General features: G+C 48.3%; 1 protein-coding gene across 2 annotated transcripts in view; it reads right to left on the reverse strand.

Annotated features, from left to right (window-relative positions):
• Positions 1–6,300: 6,300 nt before the first annotated feature.
• UBE2H (ubiquitin conjugating enzyme E2 H) overlaps positions 6,301–19,889 on the reverse strand; it is a 99,203-nt gene continuing 85,614 nt past the window's right edge. For both annotated transcript variants that reach the window (XM_053927193.2, XM_024554961.4), the window contains 2 exons: positions 12,734–12,862; positions 6,301–8,227 (listed from right to left, as the gene is read on the reverse strand). In XM_053927193.2, coding sequence (XP_053783168.1) covers positions 8,103–8,227; positions 12,734–12,862 — 254 coding nt within the window. In that variant the 3' untranslated portion in view covers positions 6,301–8,102. The remainder of the gene's footprint in view (positions 8,228–12,733; positions 12,863–19,889) is intronic.

Genomic DNA, 19,889 nt, shown 5'->3' on the forward strand with positions numbered 1-19,889 from the left:
CGGGTACCGCGGGCAGAGCTGAAGGGCCTCGGACGGGCACGTTGCCCTGGGGCCTCCGGACTCCACCCGAAATCAGCACTGCTGGCTTGAGAACAGAAGGGCCGCCCGGACTCCGGGCCGCTGAGCGAGGTCCTGGCGCCCCCTGGTGTCCGAGGCAGGGACGGGCCCCGCCGCACTGAAATGGCAGGGGTGGCCGCACCCTCCTCCGGACCAGCTCCAGGAAGATCCCCCGACTCGTGGATGGGTCACTTCTCTCTCCGCGGGACAATGGGGAGCCGCAGGGACTGGGAGACCCGGGTTGATCGCAGGCTCGGGGCTGCAGCGCACGGCGGGCGCATGCCCGGGGGCGCCCTCCCATGCTGAGGTCACCCTGGGGGAACTGTCGACTGCAGTGGCCCCAGAGGGTCCTTCCCGTGACCCCGGCCACCGTCATCATTCTCCCACATCCTGCGGGGTCCGCACGCAGGGACAGAACTGTGTGCACTTCTCGCCTCCCAAACCCGCCCCGGGCTCCGGACTGTGCGCGGGGAACGCCCGACCCCCCAGGATCTTCTCCGCGGAGCGAGAGGTTCTGGGTTCCGCTCCAATTCCACGATAGAGGTCGCTCCTGTCATTTGCTTCTAAAAATTCCTGCTCTCCCTGGGAGCTCCCCGTCTGCACTGCCCAGCAGGCGGCCACGGCCACATGTGGCTACTGAGCTCTTGAAGAGTAACGACTGAGGAACCCCACTGCTCATCTTCATTTTAATTAAATGTAAAAGCAAGCAATGCAAGCTTTCCTTTAACACAGCTTTGGTTTTGGTAGGATTGCGTATTACTTGAAATGCTGAAAACGTGGCGTCCAGGTTGAGGTACAAGTAGACACCGGATTTGAAAGTGTTAGTGCACAAATAATGTAAAATATTTCATTCCCTTTTAAATAGTCACTGCACACCGAAGTACTTTGGATATATTGAGTTAAATAAAACATTAATTTTGCCTTTGAAAAAATGTGGCTACTAAAAAGTTTTAAATTCCTTGTATAGATGGCATTCTGATTCTGCTCCAGGGGTGGGCTAAACCTGAGTTTTATTTTCTGACTCTCCTGCAGGCCCCAGAGGTGGGGACCCTGCGATCGGTGGAAACGCTGGGCCGTGTGGGGAAAGGCCCTGACCCTTGGGGACCATGCCCATGTGACCCCGGGCAGGAAGCGAGCGGGGCTCCCGGGCCTACCTGGAAGATGGCCTAGGGGCCCCAGGTGGCAGGCTCACACGGACCCCGTGCCCACGGGCCCCCGGGCGTGTTAGATGGGCACCAGGCTTGGCACGGCACGTGCTCGTGCGAAGAACACTCAGCGATGTCCTCAAGACCTGGCTTCCACCGCTGGCCGTGCCACTCACTGCCTCACAGGCAGTTAATGTGAAATGTGGCCGCGTCTGGTCTCCTTCGCCAGGGGCTCCCGGGGCCAGCTGAGGCCTGGGGGGGTGGGGGTTGCGGGGGGCAACCACGGCCAACGGTGGCTCTCCCTGGAGCAGGGCATGACGGAGGATTTTCACGTTCCTGGGATGCTGATTTGAACTCTGCAGAGGTGCATCTTTTAAAAGTTTTTTTCCACACTATTTAAAGTGCATGTCAGTGGACCGTACTGGGCGCCCGATTTATTGGTTTCTGGAATGGGGAGAACAGAATCTGGGCTGAGCCCCTCAAAGGGAGCCGCTTGCCCTGCACGGGCTGACTTGGCCGGCAGGGGCCACGGAAGAGAAGCTGGGACGGATGGGAAGGCCCAGGCAGCAGCGCCTCTGCAGGTTAACCCGCTTTGCCCAGGCGCCGGAAGGTTGAGTTTTCCTCTTGGAAATCCCAAGTCTGGTCCTGCCACCCCAACCACTTGACACCAGGTCCTAGCAGCCGAGTTTGAGTCCCCAAGAGCGCTGAGAAACTCAGATCCACAGAAGCGCCAGCCTTCTTCAAACATAAACACCCTTCGTCACGGACATACACGTGCACACATTCGCACGCACCTCACACGCAGAGCCAGAGGGGGGCGCTCCTGTGTCTTTCACCCTCTAACGGCAAACCCCGACTGAGTAACTCCATTTCCCGGAGCTTCTGGGTGCTCTCCCTACGCTGCGAGGTGCTGGAGAGCAGGGTTGGACTGTCAGGGCGGACTGCTCTGGGCTCATCCAGCGATCTGAGTCCCTCAGGAGCCTGAGAGCGTCGTTTCTCAGAAGCAGGCTTGCTCAGTCTGTCAGGAGCTTCGGGGCCTCTGCAGGACCGAGGGTTGTGAGAGCCGGATTCTCTTCGCCCTGGTTCTAGGTGGGGAGCAGGATGTACCAGGGCCCGGTATCACGGAAGCGCATTCCCGGGGCAGAGAGCAGCAGCCTTCAGAGATGGCAAGAGAATTTAAGGTTCGTCGAAGTTCTGGGGTGCCAAGCACACAACTTTCATTTACAGGACAATATGAAATCCCAGGGTCCCCTCCCTGCTCAGGAAAGGGGCACAGCCTCAGGCAGGCAGCAAGTGCCACCCACCACATGGGAAGCTGCGTGAGATCACCGCCGAACTTAAATTTTATTTATTTACTTTTAGAGAGGGGAAAGGGAGAGAGGTAGAGATTCAGAGATTCAGCGATTGGTTGCCTGTCACAGGCTACCAACTGGGGACCTGGCCTGACTGGGAATCGAACCTGCGCCCTTTCCATTTGCAAGCTGGCGCTCAATCCACTGAGCCACACCAGCCAGGGCATCGACGCCCTGGCTGGGCGTCACGGAGCAGTTTTTAAAGCAGCCTTGTGTGATATGATGGAATGACTACTCACATGACCCGCAGATTTCTCTATTCTCCTTTCAGCTGGAATCGGGTGCTCTAAACTCCCAAAGCTCTTTGCGTCCAAAAGCTGTAAACTCTGATCCTGAAACCTTGATGTTTCTCGAGTTGATGTAACTCCTCTCAGGACACCATATCCGATATTGTTTCAGAGCCCAGATGGAGTGGAGTCACCAAGTGTCAGTCAGAACCTACTGGTTTAGTGACTTGTACACGTGAGCCTGAGGCCGCACAGCTAGCAGATCAAAGAGATGGGACTAGAACTGACAGGGCTGGTTCAGTCCCCTGGTCCATTACACCCTGGGCTGAGGGGTCGGTGAGACCACCTGGCCTCTTGAGCACTCGAGGCAGCCAGGGTAGCTGGAGGGTTAGTTACCACAGGAGAGCTCGGTTTATTCACACCAGGTTTCCTGGTGGCCCACCCTCCCTCCCCTCCCTCTCCCTGGTGGATACGAAGCTGGGCCTACTGCGGAGTACATCAGGATGCAGCAAAGAAAAGAAATGTAAGGGAAGAGAGTAAGGAGAAGAAAACGGTGGAGAGTTGGGGGAGTAACGTGACCACAGGAACTTAACACAATCCAGCTCCAAGCAGCTTCTCCAGTGCACTTGGGCGATACCGCCACCTGGTGGCCCGTACGGGCATATGCTTCAGGAAGGAATGAAAATACAGCAGTAACTCGGCGGTCAGCTTCTGATGCAATTCCCACTGCTCCCCCTCCCTGGCTGAGGCTGCCACCTGGCACATGCGGGCACCTGTTGAAGCAGAATGGCCCCTGGCAGGAAGCTGCACTGCCTGTGAACTCCAGGCCAAGCTGGCTCAGCATTAGCTGGCAGGGTCTGGGAGGTCTGGGCTAAGTGACATGGCAGTCACGCCTGCTCAATCACCCACTTGGGGGAAACTGGGTCCTTCAGGCTACAGGACTTCACAGAAGGGATGGCTTTTCAAGGCCCTGCTGGAACCTCACAGCCAGCAGGCGCCTGCCGCTCCAGGGGCAAGGCCCCTTGGTGACTACTGCCTACACGTGACACCCCCTCCCAAGCTAACCTGGCCTTGTAGGAGCTTCAGTCAAAAGGTGGGGGTGGGGGTCCAGATGAACAGGAAGGATATTTTTAAAAAACAGGCTACGAATCATGGGGGCTATTATCTTATTCATCAAGGTCCAGCCATTTGCCAAGGTATATACACATTTTATTTAAAAAAGTTTACAGTTTTCATTATACACAACTATGAAGAGGTTATAGTCAGAGGAGGCATTTGTCCTGTTGACAGAAGTGCCCACTAAATCATCACAATGCAGGGAAAAACGGGGGGCAGGGGGGAGGAAAAGAGAAGTGATAAAAAGCTTAGATTTCAATTAGGGGCTGGTCAGTCCCTTTTAACTCTTCAAGTATCACACAATATGTACCAAATACAATCAGTAAGTGATGGCCATTTCTTCCCCAGCCCACAGCCAAGGCCAGTATTTGCTGAGTTAAGAGTCCTGGCCCTTCTTCAGGTGAGTGGAGAACCTTCACACCTGAGGGCTGTTAGCTCCCCGTCCCCGAGGGGCCTCCACTCCAGCCAGTCCCTAATGGAATCGCCAAGGTGTTCAGTGGCCAGAGAAAATATGAACATGGATTCAGAAGTCCAAAGCAACACAGGTCTTTGTGCCCAGTCAGAAATTATTTGATTTCAGTCAACGAGGCTGTGAACCCAGTCAGGAAGCTGATGGAAAAAACTTTTGTTAATGGCTTTCACTTTTCTAATAGAGTTCCTAGAACACAGAAGGGTCACATGCCATTTAAAATCAAACACTAGTTCCCAGGAACTTGACCCTTGGAAGCTAGTGGAGGGTCTGTTTTTCATGATTCTCAGCCATCCCAAGAGGAAGCTTAATAAAAAGCAAGTGTCAGGCCAAGGCCAACTAGGGCTTCAGGGAGACTTTGGAGGGGAAAAATTTCCTTCAAGGGGAGACACTCTCCAGGAGCTTACATCAGCCAGTTGGCAATTAGAACAGCTTTTGAAGTGGAAGAAAAAAACATTAGGTACAGGAGATTCACGGCAACTTCTGGTAATTATCTCACTAGTATAAAATGCTGGTTGAAACTGCACAGTAACCTCAAGGAGGGCAATTAGAAGAGATTAAAGACTCAAAGAGCAAAAACGCCATTGTCTAGGTTGGCTACCAAGAAAAAGCAACCCATGAGGCCCCGGGGCTGGGGTAGCCGGAGAGCAACGAATTCAGTGCCGAGGCCATCTTGCTGGTTGGTGCTTGGCGAGAGCTTGCGCTCAGTCGTTTCAAAGGGGCAAAGAATGGCCGGTGCTGGTAAACCCCCGGGTAGGACTTCAAAAACTATTGGTACTGAGAAAGGAGGGAAACTGCCAGAAGCAACTCTGACTCACCACCACCACCTTTAAAAGCAGTAACATTCAGCCTCCCTGAGGGGCTCCATATGCTTTTCTGAGGGCTGTGATGGGACAACCTGGAAAAGCTTTCAGTGTTGAAAACACCCCTGCCTCAGTTTTACTCTCCCATCTTATCACTGGGGGCCCAGAGTCCTCGATTCACAGCCAGACGTCTTCCAGCTCCCTCTACACATGTGAGTATGGTCTCCTACACTCACCTCTTCCAGGTTCAGGGAAGGGACAGAAAGTTAGCATTGAGGGATTCTGTTCAACTTATCAAAAGTCAGCTTTGCAGTAGAGAGGAAAAGACCTACACAGAGCCAAACAAACGCACGGGACCAAGGCTGGGGCTCCGATGCGACAGACTTGCACAGGATGATACAAAGCCTGATTAGAGTAGCAATTCCAGAAGCTCCCAGTGCTAACAGAGAAGTCCTAATTACACCTTCAACACACAAGCCTGGATGGACACACAAGGACATGGAGACACACACGCAGAGCAGCCACACTCAGTTCTGCTTCTCATCCCTGCCATCTCCCCACAACGAGTCTTCAGCTGGGAATTCTGCGCCACCAGGCTTCCAGTGCTGGAGCTCTCGACCGCAGGCAAGCTGATGTCTTTTTGTCAGAAAAACACAGATTTAGTCGGGGAGCAGGGCTGTGGCACTGCTCACATACCTTCCCTAAACTCAGTTCTGCTAGTGTTTTTTGGACAAGATTTAAAGCAATTATCATCGGGACGTCATTTTTTTTTTTTTTTTTGGAAAGGTAATTAGAACACTATTGTTTATACAATATTGAAAAAATACCATTTTTTATTGTTTGAACTCAAATCACCACCCAGCACTTTAAGCCTACCCTAAGTCGCACCTACAATGACGTTATAGCACAAGCAAACTGCTAATTCAGCAGGTAAGCAAGTTAGTGCCAGCAGAGACCCTCCCTCCCCCAAATAGTGAGAAGACACGTGCTAGATAAGAGTTAAAGTACACCATTACATGTTAAATAGTAACACTACCCTTCCACCAAGCCACAAATGCTAGATAACTCAGTACGGGAACTAACCACAGCCCTACATATCTGCACTTGCAATTTTTTTTTTTTGAAAGAAAACCTTTTGCTTCATGCCCGTTATTAACATAAAATAAGTAAATTCTTTGTCTTTTTTTTATTTAGGAAAATAATCATGCTAAAAGTTGTACTTTTATATAGATTTTCAAAGAAAAGATTGTGCTTTTTGAATAAAAAAAGGGTATTTTCCAACCTCATTGACTCAAATCTTGTGGAATATAGCACTTCTAAACTAAAAACACACATCGGAAAGAAACATTAAGTTATCCCAGTGGGACACCCCCCAACTGTCTTCAGCAGGGTTAGGATTGGCTAACTCTGCTCCTGTCCCGCTGGCTGCGACAGGAGCAGAGCGCAGAGGTGCTGCGTGGGGCTCTCCAAGTTCAGCAGGCAGCACTCGCGTCTGCAGGAACCTCGCCGGCAACCTGGACATGGTTAGCTGAGTAAACATTTCATTAGCAGGCATCTTAAACTGTCTGATTTCCTCTTATCACACACAGGAGAAGACTTTCTTCCTTCAAAACCTGTTTTACTACTACATCTTATTTTTGAATCCTTTCCTCTAGTCAGTCACACTCTGAAACACGCTGTGCTGGTTTTCCCCACGTAGAGTCACTTTGGGTACAAGAACCTTTATTTGTTCCAATGATTACTCATTTGAAATTCAGAATGTGTTGGGTCTAAAATACCCACTTCCCACCCCCACAAGCAGATGACGACCAACCGCTGTCAAGCGCAGCGGCAGAAGGAAAACCAAAACCAAGACGTGAGGGAGTGCGCCCAGGAGTCACAGCCACCGGAGGGGTCTTCTTCCCGAGTCTTATGGCCCACTGACCGGCTGTCCGAGGAGGAGGCCATCTCTTGGCAGGCGAATATTAAATTTGTAACCTGTCTAAGCACAATTCACACACACACACCAAAAAACCCAAACAGACCCCCCAAACAAAAATAACCCACAACCACCCTCAGATTTAAAGCTCTTAGTCCAGGGTATCCGTCTCAAAGTGGCCACCGTAGGATGAGGACGTGATTCTGCACGTGCTGGATGAGAGGAAACATCCTCCCAGTTACTCTTCTCCTCCTGTCCTGTCCTCTCAGAAAAGGTCTGGGTTACAAGCTCTACCCCAGGAGGAAGGATCAGGTTCAGAAAACACTTTCCAAAGCTTCTCCAAAGCAATACACTCGTGGCTGTAGGGCCGGGTAGCCAGAAGGGCAGGAATCTACACATAAAAATGTACTCAAAATCCGAGGCAAAAATTGTTTTAGGTCTGATTAACTCCAATTAGCTCCCTGTTTACACTGTTACTCCACAGAAATGGGGCCACCTAGGAACCACGGGGAGGAGCGCCGGCTCTGGCGTGGCTGGCGCTAACGGCTCCCGCAGCAGGCCTTTCCTCCCCGATCGTTTCCTTTCTGTTTTGAAAAAGCACTATTCTATCTTCACATCCAAGAGCTGGTTGGTTTGGTTTGTTTCTTTGGAACCATCAATAAAAGAAGCAACTTTTTCCTGTTATTTGACTCATGTCTATCTACCAGAGCGGCTATTTCTTTGACAGTTCAGTAGCACACAGGCTGACTTGGCCAAATGGACTTGTGAATGCATGCATTCGGACCGCATATTGCTACCAAAATGGAATGTGGGAATATGCTATGCACCTCAGGTTGAGAAATGACCAAGAAATCAAGATCTAAAGGGTGATATATAATATATATATATCAATGCTATTATTCATAAAAACCTTGTTTAGTAATAAAAAAAATTGCTTTGTTTAAATATGAATATTATAGTCTGCTTCTCATGGTTAGGAAATAATAGTCTTTCTGAAAAGCAGGTGCTTTCGCTACTACAACTCCATATCCTGGGCCTCATCTTCCGAAAAGTCAGACATAGAACTCTCCGATGAGCTGTCGCCGGTGCCCTCTTCCTGCTCTTTCAGCGCCTCCTCCGTCGCGTACTTCTGGATATACTCTGCACAGGGGGGCAGGGACAGAGAAAACACAAGGGCAGTGAGCACGCAGGCGTGAGCTTCAGCGACCCCCAAGTGGGCAAGTCCCAGGCAAGTCCACGCTCTCCTTACACATCAGGGGGTAACGAAGATGGCAGCTGTGGTCCTGCAAGCCCCAGGGAAGACTTCGGAGCTTGTACATTTTGTCCCCGTTAATGAGAGGCAAAGCAGGACATGTGAGTTGCTGAGGAATAAATGCACTGTATCACACCACCCCAGAGCGCCCTTGCGCCGACACCTCCCGGATGGATGTGTGCAAGGCAGCCAAACGCCCCTGAGCTTTGCTGCGTGGCACAGGAAGGTCAGTGGACATGCAGGACGATGACCAGGGTGACACGGCCTCCAGTCCTCCAGCCCCCTAGCTTTCCTCGTGGGCTGCCCAGTATGGCCGCCCTCCTCCAAACTTGACAGTTTAGGAAAATGCGATCCCTGCACTTTCTTTTAACTTTCTGTATTAATAAAACCATTCCCTTCCCAGACAGCACGGGACTAGCTATGATTCCACAGTAATTCGTAAGGAAATCCCCCATCATTTTTAGATTTGCAGTTCTGTAATTATCATCAGCCCAGATCTATTATTTTAGAAATAGATTTTAGTTCAAATAGATCCTGCCTGTCATGTTTTTGAAGCAGCTGGTAAATTTATGCTCCCATTACCAAGGTTGAGAAACTGCTGAACGAACTATTAAACTTGTTCCTAAAGTCTCTAGGTGCACGCTGTTCTCCAGTAAACGGCCAACACACAGTGGGAAGAGGCAAGACACTTAGAAACCCATGCAGAATTACAGCAGGACAGCCCCAACATCTCCTCATGTCCTTAAGCTTTGTGTTCCTTCCCACGAATTACAGGGACTAAATGAAAGAGGAAGGTAGATGGCCAAAAGGGCCTGCCAAATCTGAATAACTTAATGCACGAACCTAGATAAGAATATTTTTTAAAAATATTTTTAAAGGGTTGTCTAAAAAAAGCAGCAGCAGCCCTGGCTGGTAGTGGATTGAGCTACAATCCACTGAGCTCAGTGCCGGCCTGTGAACCAAAGGGTTGCTGGTTCGATTCCCAGTCAGGGCACATGCCTGGGCTGGCTGCAGGCCAGGTCCCCAGGAGGGGATATGTGAGAGGCAACCACATAATGATGTTTCTCTCCCTCTCTTTCTCCTTCCCTTCCCGTCTCTCTAAAAAGAAATTAATTAAATAAAAAAGAAGAAGAAGTGACAGAGACTATATATGGCCAAATCTGGCCCTTTACAAAAAAGTTTGCAGATTTGACTCAAGAGTCCTACAAATTCTTGGTTAAAATATTTTACAGAGATGAGTTGACAAAAAAAGCACCCCTAACTAGATAGAAACCGACCTTAGATCACCTTTTAGAGTGAGAGAATGTTCACTAAAGCCCAAGAAATCTTACTTTTGCCCTCTAACGGGTTAGCCACTTTGTTCCTTCCTTTGTAGAAAGAAGATGCTGGGCTGTGACCCTGTGATTTGACACTTCAGCCTTCTTAACTCAGAATATTCAAGGAAACATGTATGTATTGCACATGCTTACTAGGACAAGGCCTTTCAGGAGAGAGAAAAATGAAGAGCAAGGTTACTAAGAGAAAAGTGCCATCGGAGGGAAGCACAGAGGAAGGGACTCCAGGAAGGAGTCACACCTGCACGGACCCTTCATGGACCAAGGCCTGATGGGGGGTGTGGGTGGGGGTGTGGGGGAGCCCAGCAGTTCTGGGGGAAGCCACAGCCTCGCCCAAAGGGCGGAGGGAGAAGGAAGTGGCTGGCCTGTTAAAACGCAATATTAAGAGAGAACAACATTTTCTTTCTTTAAAAATTTTTGAAGCAAGTAAGGCAAAATGTGCAAGTTCATCCAGAGGTGGATAGCGGGTGCACGGTTAGGTTTTTCTGTAAACGTTCCCGAAGGAAAAGAATATAGTTGGGCATCTGCAATTCATCGCATTTTCCTGCCATATACAGATGCATTTAGAGGACTGGAGGCAAAGATGTAGGTCGCACACAGGGGCAGAGAACCTGGAACAGCAAGCTAAGAGGCCACCCAGTGAAGGCTGGGCAGGGAAGTGACGTCTTCAGGGTGCAAATGATGCCTTGTTCTCCCGGCAGCCCAGCGTTTACAAGGTGAGACAGCACCAACTCCACGTGCACACCGACCTGCGTGCGCTGTCAGGCGTGGGCCTGTTCGGTGGGCAGTTTGGGAGGGAGGTCATACCTAGACACATTTTTGGAAATCATCTACCTGGAGGGGGTTATCTAAAGTTGTGAGGGGCAAAGAGGCTTCCTAAGTGGTGGGGGAGGAAGGTAGGGGACTGAAGGAAGAACTGAATCTTAAAGAGAATGACCGAGTCTGGGGATGGAATGAGGACTGTTTTCAGAAAGGCAAGAGGTAAAATACCAAAGCTGCAGAGAGGTCCATGGAAACAGGTCTTGAGAAGGGGTCAAAATATGAGGAAGAAATGAGATCACAGATTCAGTATAAGAAGAGAAACAAACTAGACCTCATGAGTTTAAGGCAAGGAAGCAAGAAGTTTGAAAATGAAAGGAAATAAACAGCAAGACTCCCGAAGGGATCCGCAGGGGCAGGTCTGAGCTTCTAAATGCGGATGCCTCTGAGGGTCTAGGGAAAGGGGAGGGAGCAGGAGGAGGGAGATACGTGGGAGAACAAGATCGGAGAACAAGATCGCGGGTTGGTAGGGGGAATGAGTCTGCGAGGTAGGACACCACTTACCTCCTCCTTTCGGAGGGGACAGAGAAGAGATGGGGTGGATATTATAAAGGCAGAGCAGGAAGCCGGGGTGAGCTCGGGTCTGAGGGCCATGATTTCCTCAGATTACTCAGGAAGACAAAATGATCGCCGACATTAAGCTTTCAGAAAGCTAGACTGGCCGTTCTAAGACAGAAATGTAGGCTGGGGTCCTTGTGCCACGGGCACTAGAGCGGATGTGCACTGCAACGGGACGAGTGTGTGAAGCTGCTGCGGCACACGAGTGCACGAGCGCAGAAACACGCGCCGCACCGGGGTATCTGTGTGCTGCACTCGCTGTCAAGTGATTCCTTTGTCAAATCTTAACACAGTCTCATACTAGAATCTCATCGGGTTGTAACTGGCTGCCTTTAAAAAAATACATGTTTGTTTGGCTATGTAGATATTCTGCATAAATCAGACAATTTGCAAAGCACCTGAAAACTATGTAAATTAACTAGAGTAGATTTATTTCGACTTTATCTCAACAACAGTACCAAACAAAACCCTGTAAAGACCACAGAAGATGAGAAAACCGAGAAGGAAACCCACGTTCCACCAGTAGCCCCAAACACGTCTGTCTCATGGCTGCACAATTCAGAGCGAAGACCCATACGTTCAGGCCCTCGTAAATGATTCCCACTGCCGTCTCCTGCAAATGCACCTCAGAGCGGCACACGCCTTGCAGAAGCTAATGTTCCGGACTGCTAGGCAGATGGGCAAGCACTGCTAAAAACTGGGTGGGTCTCGATGCCTTCCTTTTGTTAAGAAGAACAGGCCTGTTTCCATGGACTTTGGATTCTCTTCCTTTCCGTGGAACTTCCTGTGTCCAGCCTTCTCACTGTGGAAGGTTCCATGCACACACGGTGGACAGGGACAGCATGATGGCCACCGGCATGCCTGTGTGAGAGGCTCTAACCGTTCTTGGCAACCGTGATTTCCTTTTTAGGAACTCATGCCACGCACACCACTCGGGAATGGGCAAACAGGGTTCTGCACCCTCAAGGGGGAGGACACCAGTGCTGCCACGTTTTTGCCTTCACTGGTGCCTTTCAGGTTCTAGCAGGGAGTCCCCACGGCACCGGGGCACTGGGGCCAGGTGTCCGCAGCTGGGCAGAGCCCTGCCGAGAGGAGAGCTTCTCCAAGTAAAAGCGCACCGGAATGGGACCAAGCAAAGAAGGAGCTGGGTGTTTTTAACTCAACAAGTAAAATGATACAATTTTTAGAGTCTAATGCTGGATGTGGCCATTATTTTCCCAACTCCCAAAAGGAATTCTTTTCCTGAGGGCCAGGTCAGCTGCCTACAAACAAATGTGAGATTATACCTTTCAATTAATACTTTATTCTCAAGTCCAATTTTCTAATGTTACGAGACAAGAGGAAGCAAATGCAGGCCAAGGTCCTTTTGGACGGGTGTCCACAGGGATTTCTGGCAGGGTCACATCTACTAACACTCGACAGTGAACCCTCCCACTTCCTCATCTTTCCTTCTGCTTTTTCTCTCTCCTTCCCTTCTTCTGTGCTGCCACCTCCAGCCTTGCAGAGTTTGTCTCTCGCCCTCGGAACTACTAGCAGAGGCTGGTGAGCTCTGCTGCATGCGACCAGCAGCTGTGTTTTTTGGGGCCTGAGAAAAATTATTAGTGACTAAGAAGGATGATTAGTGGTCAAAAGCCCAATAGACTAAGTTCTCCTGTCTTCAGGTGAAACCACTTGCTTCCTTACCTTTAATCTTCTGCTTGTACTCCTCTGGTCGGTGGAGGTACATGGCCGCAGCGTCACCATTGAGAGGATCTATGGGGTTGGGATAGGCCAACAACTGGGGCAGGAAGGACTCAAATATATTGGTAAGATCTGGAAAAACAAATGGAAGCACATCACGCACAGAACAAGCTCACCTACAATTCATTTCAATTCCGCAGTCAAAGCTGTTTACCTTCCTAGATATTGGACCACGTGGAAGTGGGCTCCATTACACATGATCTACGTTATGTATTCCTTTCAATACCAATTTTTAAAAATTTAATTTTAATTTGAAGAACCAGATAAAGGTATACCTGATACTCACTTTGAAAGGTGACGGTCCCAATCTTAATTCACCCCACTTTCTAAACTGAGAATTTGGAAGGATACAGACCCTGTTTCTTAATTAAAACTTGTGCCCCGATACACTACATCCTTACACAATGAGGGGTTCGTCTATTAACATGACTTCTTCCTCAGCTTTGGACGTCCCCACTCTGGAAAGTGTTCAAGCACCAGATCTTCAAAGAACTGACCACAATTTTATAGGTCTTGACATTTAATTCAATTCTCATAACTTCTAATTAAGATAATACAACCAAATTACTCAATTATTCTGGGTAATGACGGTAAGAACCTACATCGACCACTTAAAATCATAAATAAGACAGGTAAGTACTAATTTATTGCATTTATTAAGTCATTTAATAGACATTTACTCTCTTCTTGCCAGATTCAGCATAAGGTGCTGGGTGCACACACACGACCCCCGACCCCCCCCCCCACCCCCCCGGTAACAAACCCCCTGCAGTCACACAATGCTTCACCAGGTAGGCCTGAAAACCTGTGAAATAACCCGCATGTCCCCATTAACTTCAGAGATGTCGTGACTTCCCCATTCAGCGGCTACGAGGAACCTCAGGGCTTCCATTTCTCTGCACTATTCTAGTTACTCCACATGTTAAAGGAGATGTTTCTGTTTCCGGAGGGAGTGCTAATGTAACATTAAATGTATTCTTTAATATATTCTGCTCTTTAAATGGACTTTATAAGCATTACAAGTGGACATTTTGTCAGGCCACATCACTGTAAGCTAGTTCTCATGGCCAGGGGTGACTGTGCCCTCCGGAGGGTGCCTGGCAACGTCTGGAGAAAACTGTGGTTGTCACAACCGGTGGGGAAGGGGACAGGTGGTGGAGAGAGGCCAGGGATGCTGCTGAACATCCTACAACGCACAGGACAGCCCTTCGCAACAAATAATTATACGAACCAAAACATCCGTAGCTCTGAGGTTGAGGTACCCTGGTCTAGATAAAAAGGATCGGCAAACTTTCCGTAAGGGGAGCATAACTGTAGGCCACGGGCCACATCTGGTCTGTCCTAACTCCCAACACCACTCTGCTGCTGCAGCACAAAAGCAGCCACGGATAATAGATAAACGAACAGGTGTAGCTGCATTCCAATAAAGCTTTTAAAACACGGCAGCCAGAGTCTGTCAACCTCTGCTCTAGGAAACCCTACAAAGAGGAGGTGGCTCTTCCTGGTCACTGTAAGGTTAAAGAACTGGGCGGCCAGAATAATCTAGGGCTGCACTACGCCACAGGACTTTCTGCAGTGACAGAACTGTTCTGCATCCGCACTGTCCAATATGGTAGCCACCAGCCACATGTGGCTACTGACCACATGAAATGTGGCTAGCAGATCCTGTACTGGACAGCTCAGGTCTCGAGAGGGATGTGGCGCCAAGTCCCATGGCACCGAGCGCAGTCTTGTGCCCAGGCAGAGGCGGTGGCAAACAGCAATTTTGCCTCCCACCCCAAGTTACAGACTTGGTGTTATTATATGGACCACGGCTCTTTCATCTTCAAAAAGCTAACTTTCCAAAGAATCATGTTACAGTCAGATTCCCGTGCATCAGGAAACTAATGCAGAAATTCCTAATCAAAATAGAAAAAGCTTCCAAGATAACCCCCAACCAACCATCTGCAGTAGGATTTTCACTGCCATTTTACTTATCATTTTTTAAAAAGGAAGCAGCATATCCAACAAGCCAATAATTACCCGTTACACAAAGCCACCGAGAACAGTTTGTCGAGGCTGGGGGACAGGGAAAAACGCACGCTCTTGTGCTGGGCGGTGGAAACGCATCCGCTGGTGCGCTCTCTGGAATTACAGGTATGTACAGCGTGCGTCCACAGAATATTTTCAGAGTTATGTCAAGGCAACAGGCTTGTCATAAAATTTCTACTTTTCACGCTTCAAATGCCGCTTTATTCTTTTTAACCTTTAAAAATAGCATTTTCCTATAAATAAATCCTTTCTTCTTTTTTGGGTATGTTTAACATATTTAATAAAACATGACAAATCTGAAAATTTTTTTCTGTTCACCCTCGGGTGTGTGGGTTATTAAGACAGCAGTAGAAAAATGCCAAAAGGTAAGCACATTAAGAAGGAAAAATAAGGAGTGTGACAGTTTTACAAGTTAAACATGACCCCAGAGGAGGAAAGAGCTGTTAAGAGTTACAGTAACACTAGTAAGAGTAGCAGTAATGGCGGCAACAGTGTACACTCACACAGCACTGAGTACAAGCCAGGCACTCATCAACAGTCCGCACAGACGCTCTTAGTTTCTCCACAGCCAATGAGGGAGGTTCCATTACTACCTCCATTTTGCATGTGGGGAAACTGAGGCAGAAAGGTGAAGTCACCCGCCCAAAGGGCTGGGTTTCAAAACTGGGCCTATCCAAAACGCTGCCTCCGTTACTGGATAAAATGAGTACCGACTGCCTCCCTTTCGTGATGGCACAAGTTCCCCAGGTCTCTGCATCTAAATCGGGTACCCTCAGAGATGGCCACTCCTTCCTCAAAGCTTTCCTTGTTCGCAAGTTCAAGGCCAGCAAGATGGCCTTTAGGTGTTTCAGGCGTTTCTGTGACTGAGCTTCCTGGTATTTATTTCAGAGGCAGTGTGCTTGTTTTCAAGCAGCTCAACCACAGGAAGTAGCCCAAGGCTGTTCACAGATACCCGCTCACAGTGACCAGGGCGCTTCTCCTGTCGCCCTCACTACCTGTGCTGCTCACAAGGGTTAGCACCGGAGCGTTCCCATCATCCAACAACAAAACCTTAAAAAAAAGTAGGGGTTTTACTCGCTTTATGTTCAGAAGTGCTCTGGGACAGGACTCCAATATTGCAGACAACGTGTTTCAAAACTAGGTGTTTCCTGTGTTCCAGGAAGAGATTTTATACCCTTCCTCACCACTTTAGGTTTTTCAAGCTCCCAGTAAGTGGCTCTGCCTAGGTCATTTGTACCAAACAAATAAAAGAACCCTCAATCATTGGTTCTTCCTTCCTGAGTCTACTGTCTTCCTGCGTTGAGATACTTTTGATCATTTTACAAATTCTGAGTCACATCTGTAACACAGGAAAGCAGAAAAGGGAAAGTATGCAGCCCAGTTTTGAGTAAAGATGGCAGCTAGAAGGCCAGGATGTTAAAACAATGAAGCATTCCTGAAAATGGCTTACAGAGCGAGTACTACTGACAGGGTCCCCCCCAAAGAAATCTCTCTCAAACACGCAGATGTGCGCAAAACCTTCAAGAGAAATATGTTGGCAGAAGAGACCTAAACTATAAATGAAAAAAATGAAATAGATACACTCATCTTTGGAAACATCCATAATAAACATTTCCCCCCATGGAACTATTAATAATAATAAAAACATCTATCGTTCCACCCTGACTGGTGTGGCTCAGATGGTTGGGCGTCATCCCGTAAAACAAAAGGTCGCCAGTTCGAATCCCAGCCACAGCACATGCCTGGGTTGCATGTTCAGCCCCCAGTTGGGGCACGTATGGGAGGCCACCAATTGATGTTTCTCTCTCACATCGATGTTTCATTCCCCCTTTTGCCCTCCCTTCCCTTCTCTCTAAAAATAAATACCATAAATAAAATCTTTAAATAAACCTATCATTCCAAAAGTCTTTTTGAAAAAATATCAACCTTCCACTTTTTGAAAGGGAAAGAGTCAGACATGGGTCACCCAATCTACAGATTATCATCAGCTGGCTCCATTACTGGCTGCCTTCATTTTTAAAGAAAGGTGCCCAGATTCCTGAGAAGCATGGTTTATGATGAACAAACAGCTTACTTTTTGCCTTGGACTAAATCAGCACTTACCAAAATGCAGTCCATTGGATGGACCCTTCAGCCTGGTCTCACCAGCATTCATGGTAACAATATTACAACACCCATACCTCTGTTTAGGCACATAAATGAATAACTTATATTCATATTCAACTTTTTAAAACATTCAAATCACACTGATCTCTCATCGAAAGCAGCAGCACTTAGCCCATTCAGCCAGGAGCAACGGTTTATGGGTGAATCCAGGTCCTGGCCGTTCGTCCATCAGATTTACCTAAGGAACATTTTCACCACATGCTTGCTGAGGTCTCACACCCACCCCAGGGACTCTGATTCAGGGCTGACTGGTGTGTGTGTGTGTTACGTGTCAGGGTGTGTAGAAATACACAGCCAGAAAACACTACTTACCCTATGTACCCCCTAACCCCAGAGACCAAATGAGAGGAGGGTTGTTTGCTTGTGGGTTCTTTGCTCAAGAAAATGTAGTCTTGGTAGCTAAGCTGCTGAAGAGGCTCTAGCTGAGCAGCTCTCCCCAAACCCTTTCGCCGATTTTTCCTGCATACCCTTTAAAAGTAACCACCACTCCTCCGGGTGGAGGTATTCCAAACCATGGGCAGGAAAAAGTGGATCCCGTTTAGAGGGTACTGAAGGGCTGCTTTAGAGCAGAACGGGTAGCGCTGGGTATCCCTAACACACTGTGGACAGTGGTGGAGCAAATTCCACTGGGCCGAATGTTCCCAGCAAAAGGGGAGCTGGCTCCTTAGTGGTGAACACAAGAGGAAAAGCCTAGAAAACCCCAAGTCTAATCTCAGAGCTTCCACTGACTGGTTCTTTGACCTTGAGCAGGTCTCTTCCTCTCTGTACCTCAGTTTCTTCACCCGCAAAAAGAACTATGTAATACTGCAGTTCCTTACAATGAAGAATTACACTTTGTTAAAAACGACTGTAAAAACAGACTTCCAACTGCATGGAAGAGGACTAGACTAAAATGTTAATACAAATATGCCATCTTCTTAGAGTAAAAACTTCTACCTGCATCCCTTCAGGAATGCACGTTAATTAGAATGAGTCACACTGGGGAAACAAGCACCCATTCGTAAAGCAAAGCACCCCTACTCCAGGTGACTAACAGAACGGTGGTGCACGGCTTCAAGGAGAAAACACGGGAGGGCACGGATCACCATTTCATGTTGTATTCTCGGCTGTTCATGAACCAGTGACCACACATCACTGCTTCTTCCTTTACTGCCTTTGCAAGTCAAAGTGGAAACTCCTGCAAAGCACACTGCTGTCTTAGGCTAAACCCCTGTGGACGCCCACAGTTCCTCCTGGTCTGCCCCACCAGGAACCACAATTACCAAGCAGGCAGCCGTCTCAGAGACTTTAACTTGCATAACCTTCATTTGTTTTGCAGAAGGAATATCCACAATGCTGTAACTCAGAAAACACCACTACACACAGTACAGCCAGGGCCGGGTGCTTGGCACCATCCACGCCTTCTCAAATGCCACCTCTCACCCTGCTTTCCCAATTCTACTCCTTGTCTCCCAGATGCCCAGGGCCCCAGGTTCCTTCTTTTTAAAGCCAACCAAAGTACAGAAAAGCTTGTTTGGAAAGATATCAGTAGTATGAATTCTGTGGTATTTGTATTTTAAGAATTACCTTCATACGCTCTCACTCTGGGAAGCTCATCATCTTACAATAAGCCTATGCTAATAACAACCAATTCTTTCTAATCAGTCCTTTATATTTCTGGCCTTATCACGCTCAACATGTCTAAAATTGCTTCCCTGAAAACCTCTTCCTTTCTCCCAATAGCTAGGTTGCCTCCAACACTGTTCCTTGGCCCCAAACCTCTGGGAGGACCATGGTTAGGCTGTCCTCCTTTTCCCCACGTATCAGTCAGTCTCCCAGACTCTCCACTGGTCCTAATAAAACGCATCTAGTTCCTCCTCTGTTTCCCTGCCGCGTAACTATGTCAGGCTCAATAAATCATTCGGGCCTTGGATCAAGGCCACTATCTGCGGGCTGGCCTTCCAGGCTATAAACTTCTGCCTTTGTAATCAGCCTCCCCAAAACAACCACTCAGGTCATTTCTCACGAAGAGTAAGCTCCCCTTGTTTTCCTTCACAACTCTTCGTATTCCAGTATCACGCTATCCAAACACATTTATATTTCACTGTCCCCTTCCCCTCTGGAGAAGGGCCCCTGGCTTCCCAAGTTGTGAATCAAGGAGCTACCACCACTCCCTGACGCACTGAACTGTTCTGTAATTCAACAGGGAGCAGGACTGAGGAAAGGAGGGGAAGACAAGACAAAAAGATGGGCAAACAGCACCAGGAGGTGATTTGCTCTGTGACTCACACAGATCTCTTTCCTTGGGCTTTGGCTATTATAGCTGAAACTAATGGCTAAGTAAGCTGGGATCACCTGGGATTTCATGTTACTCATATCCTTGATTTACTACAGAAAATCAGAAGCTGACCTTTCAAAAGCCCACTGATTGACTTTTGCTCATCTTACAAGGAACTGTAATTAATTCATCATGAACTGCTAAGCAAGTCATGAATTTAAAATGTATTCAAAATAAAACCCAAGGATAAACTTCCGTTTCATTCATTCCACAAGGTTTCCCTGGGGGAGGGGCTATCTAGTACATGTAAGAAAAACATACATCCAAACATGTGCCGCCAATTTGGGGGTAGGACTGAAACGGGGCAGATAAATAAAAACTCCAGATTTCACTCAGTTATTTAATAATTTGAGATTCATTAATAGTTCTTATTTTTCTACTCTTATCAGCTCCTAAGTTTCAATCTCACCAATGGACTGGAGTGTTTTTTTACTCGAACCTCCTCCTGTTAACAGTCCGTAAATGCTAAGAAAGAGTGAAATTCTACATGTAGCCCATCAACCGGAGAGTCAGCACTGCGTCTGATCCAGCTGTCGGGCCACATGAAAAAGATATGGAAAGCAGCGAGCTGGACGCAGACAGACA

The sequence above is a fragment of the Desmodus rotundus genome, chromosome 6 (genome assembly GCF_022682495.2).
Source record: "Desmodus rotundus isolate HL8 chromosome 6, HLdesRot8A.1, whole genome shotgun sequence".
NCBI lineage: Eukaryota > Metazoa > Chordata > Mammalia > Chiroptera > Phyllostomidae > Desmodus > Desmodus rotundus.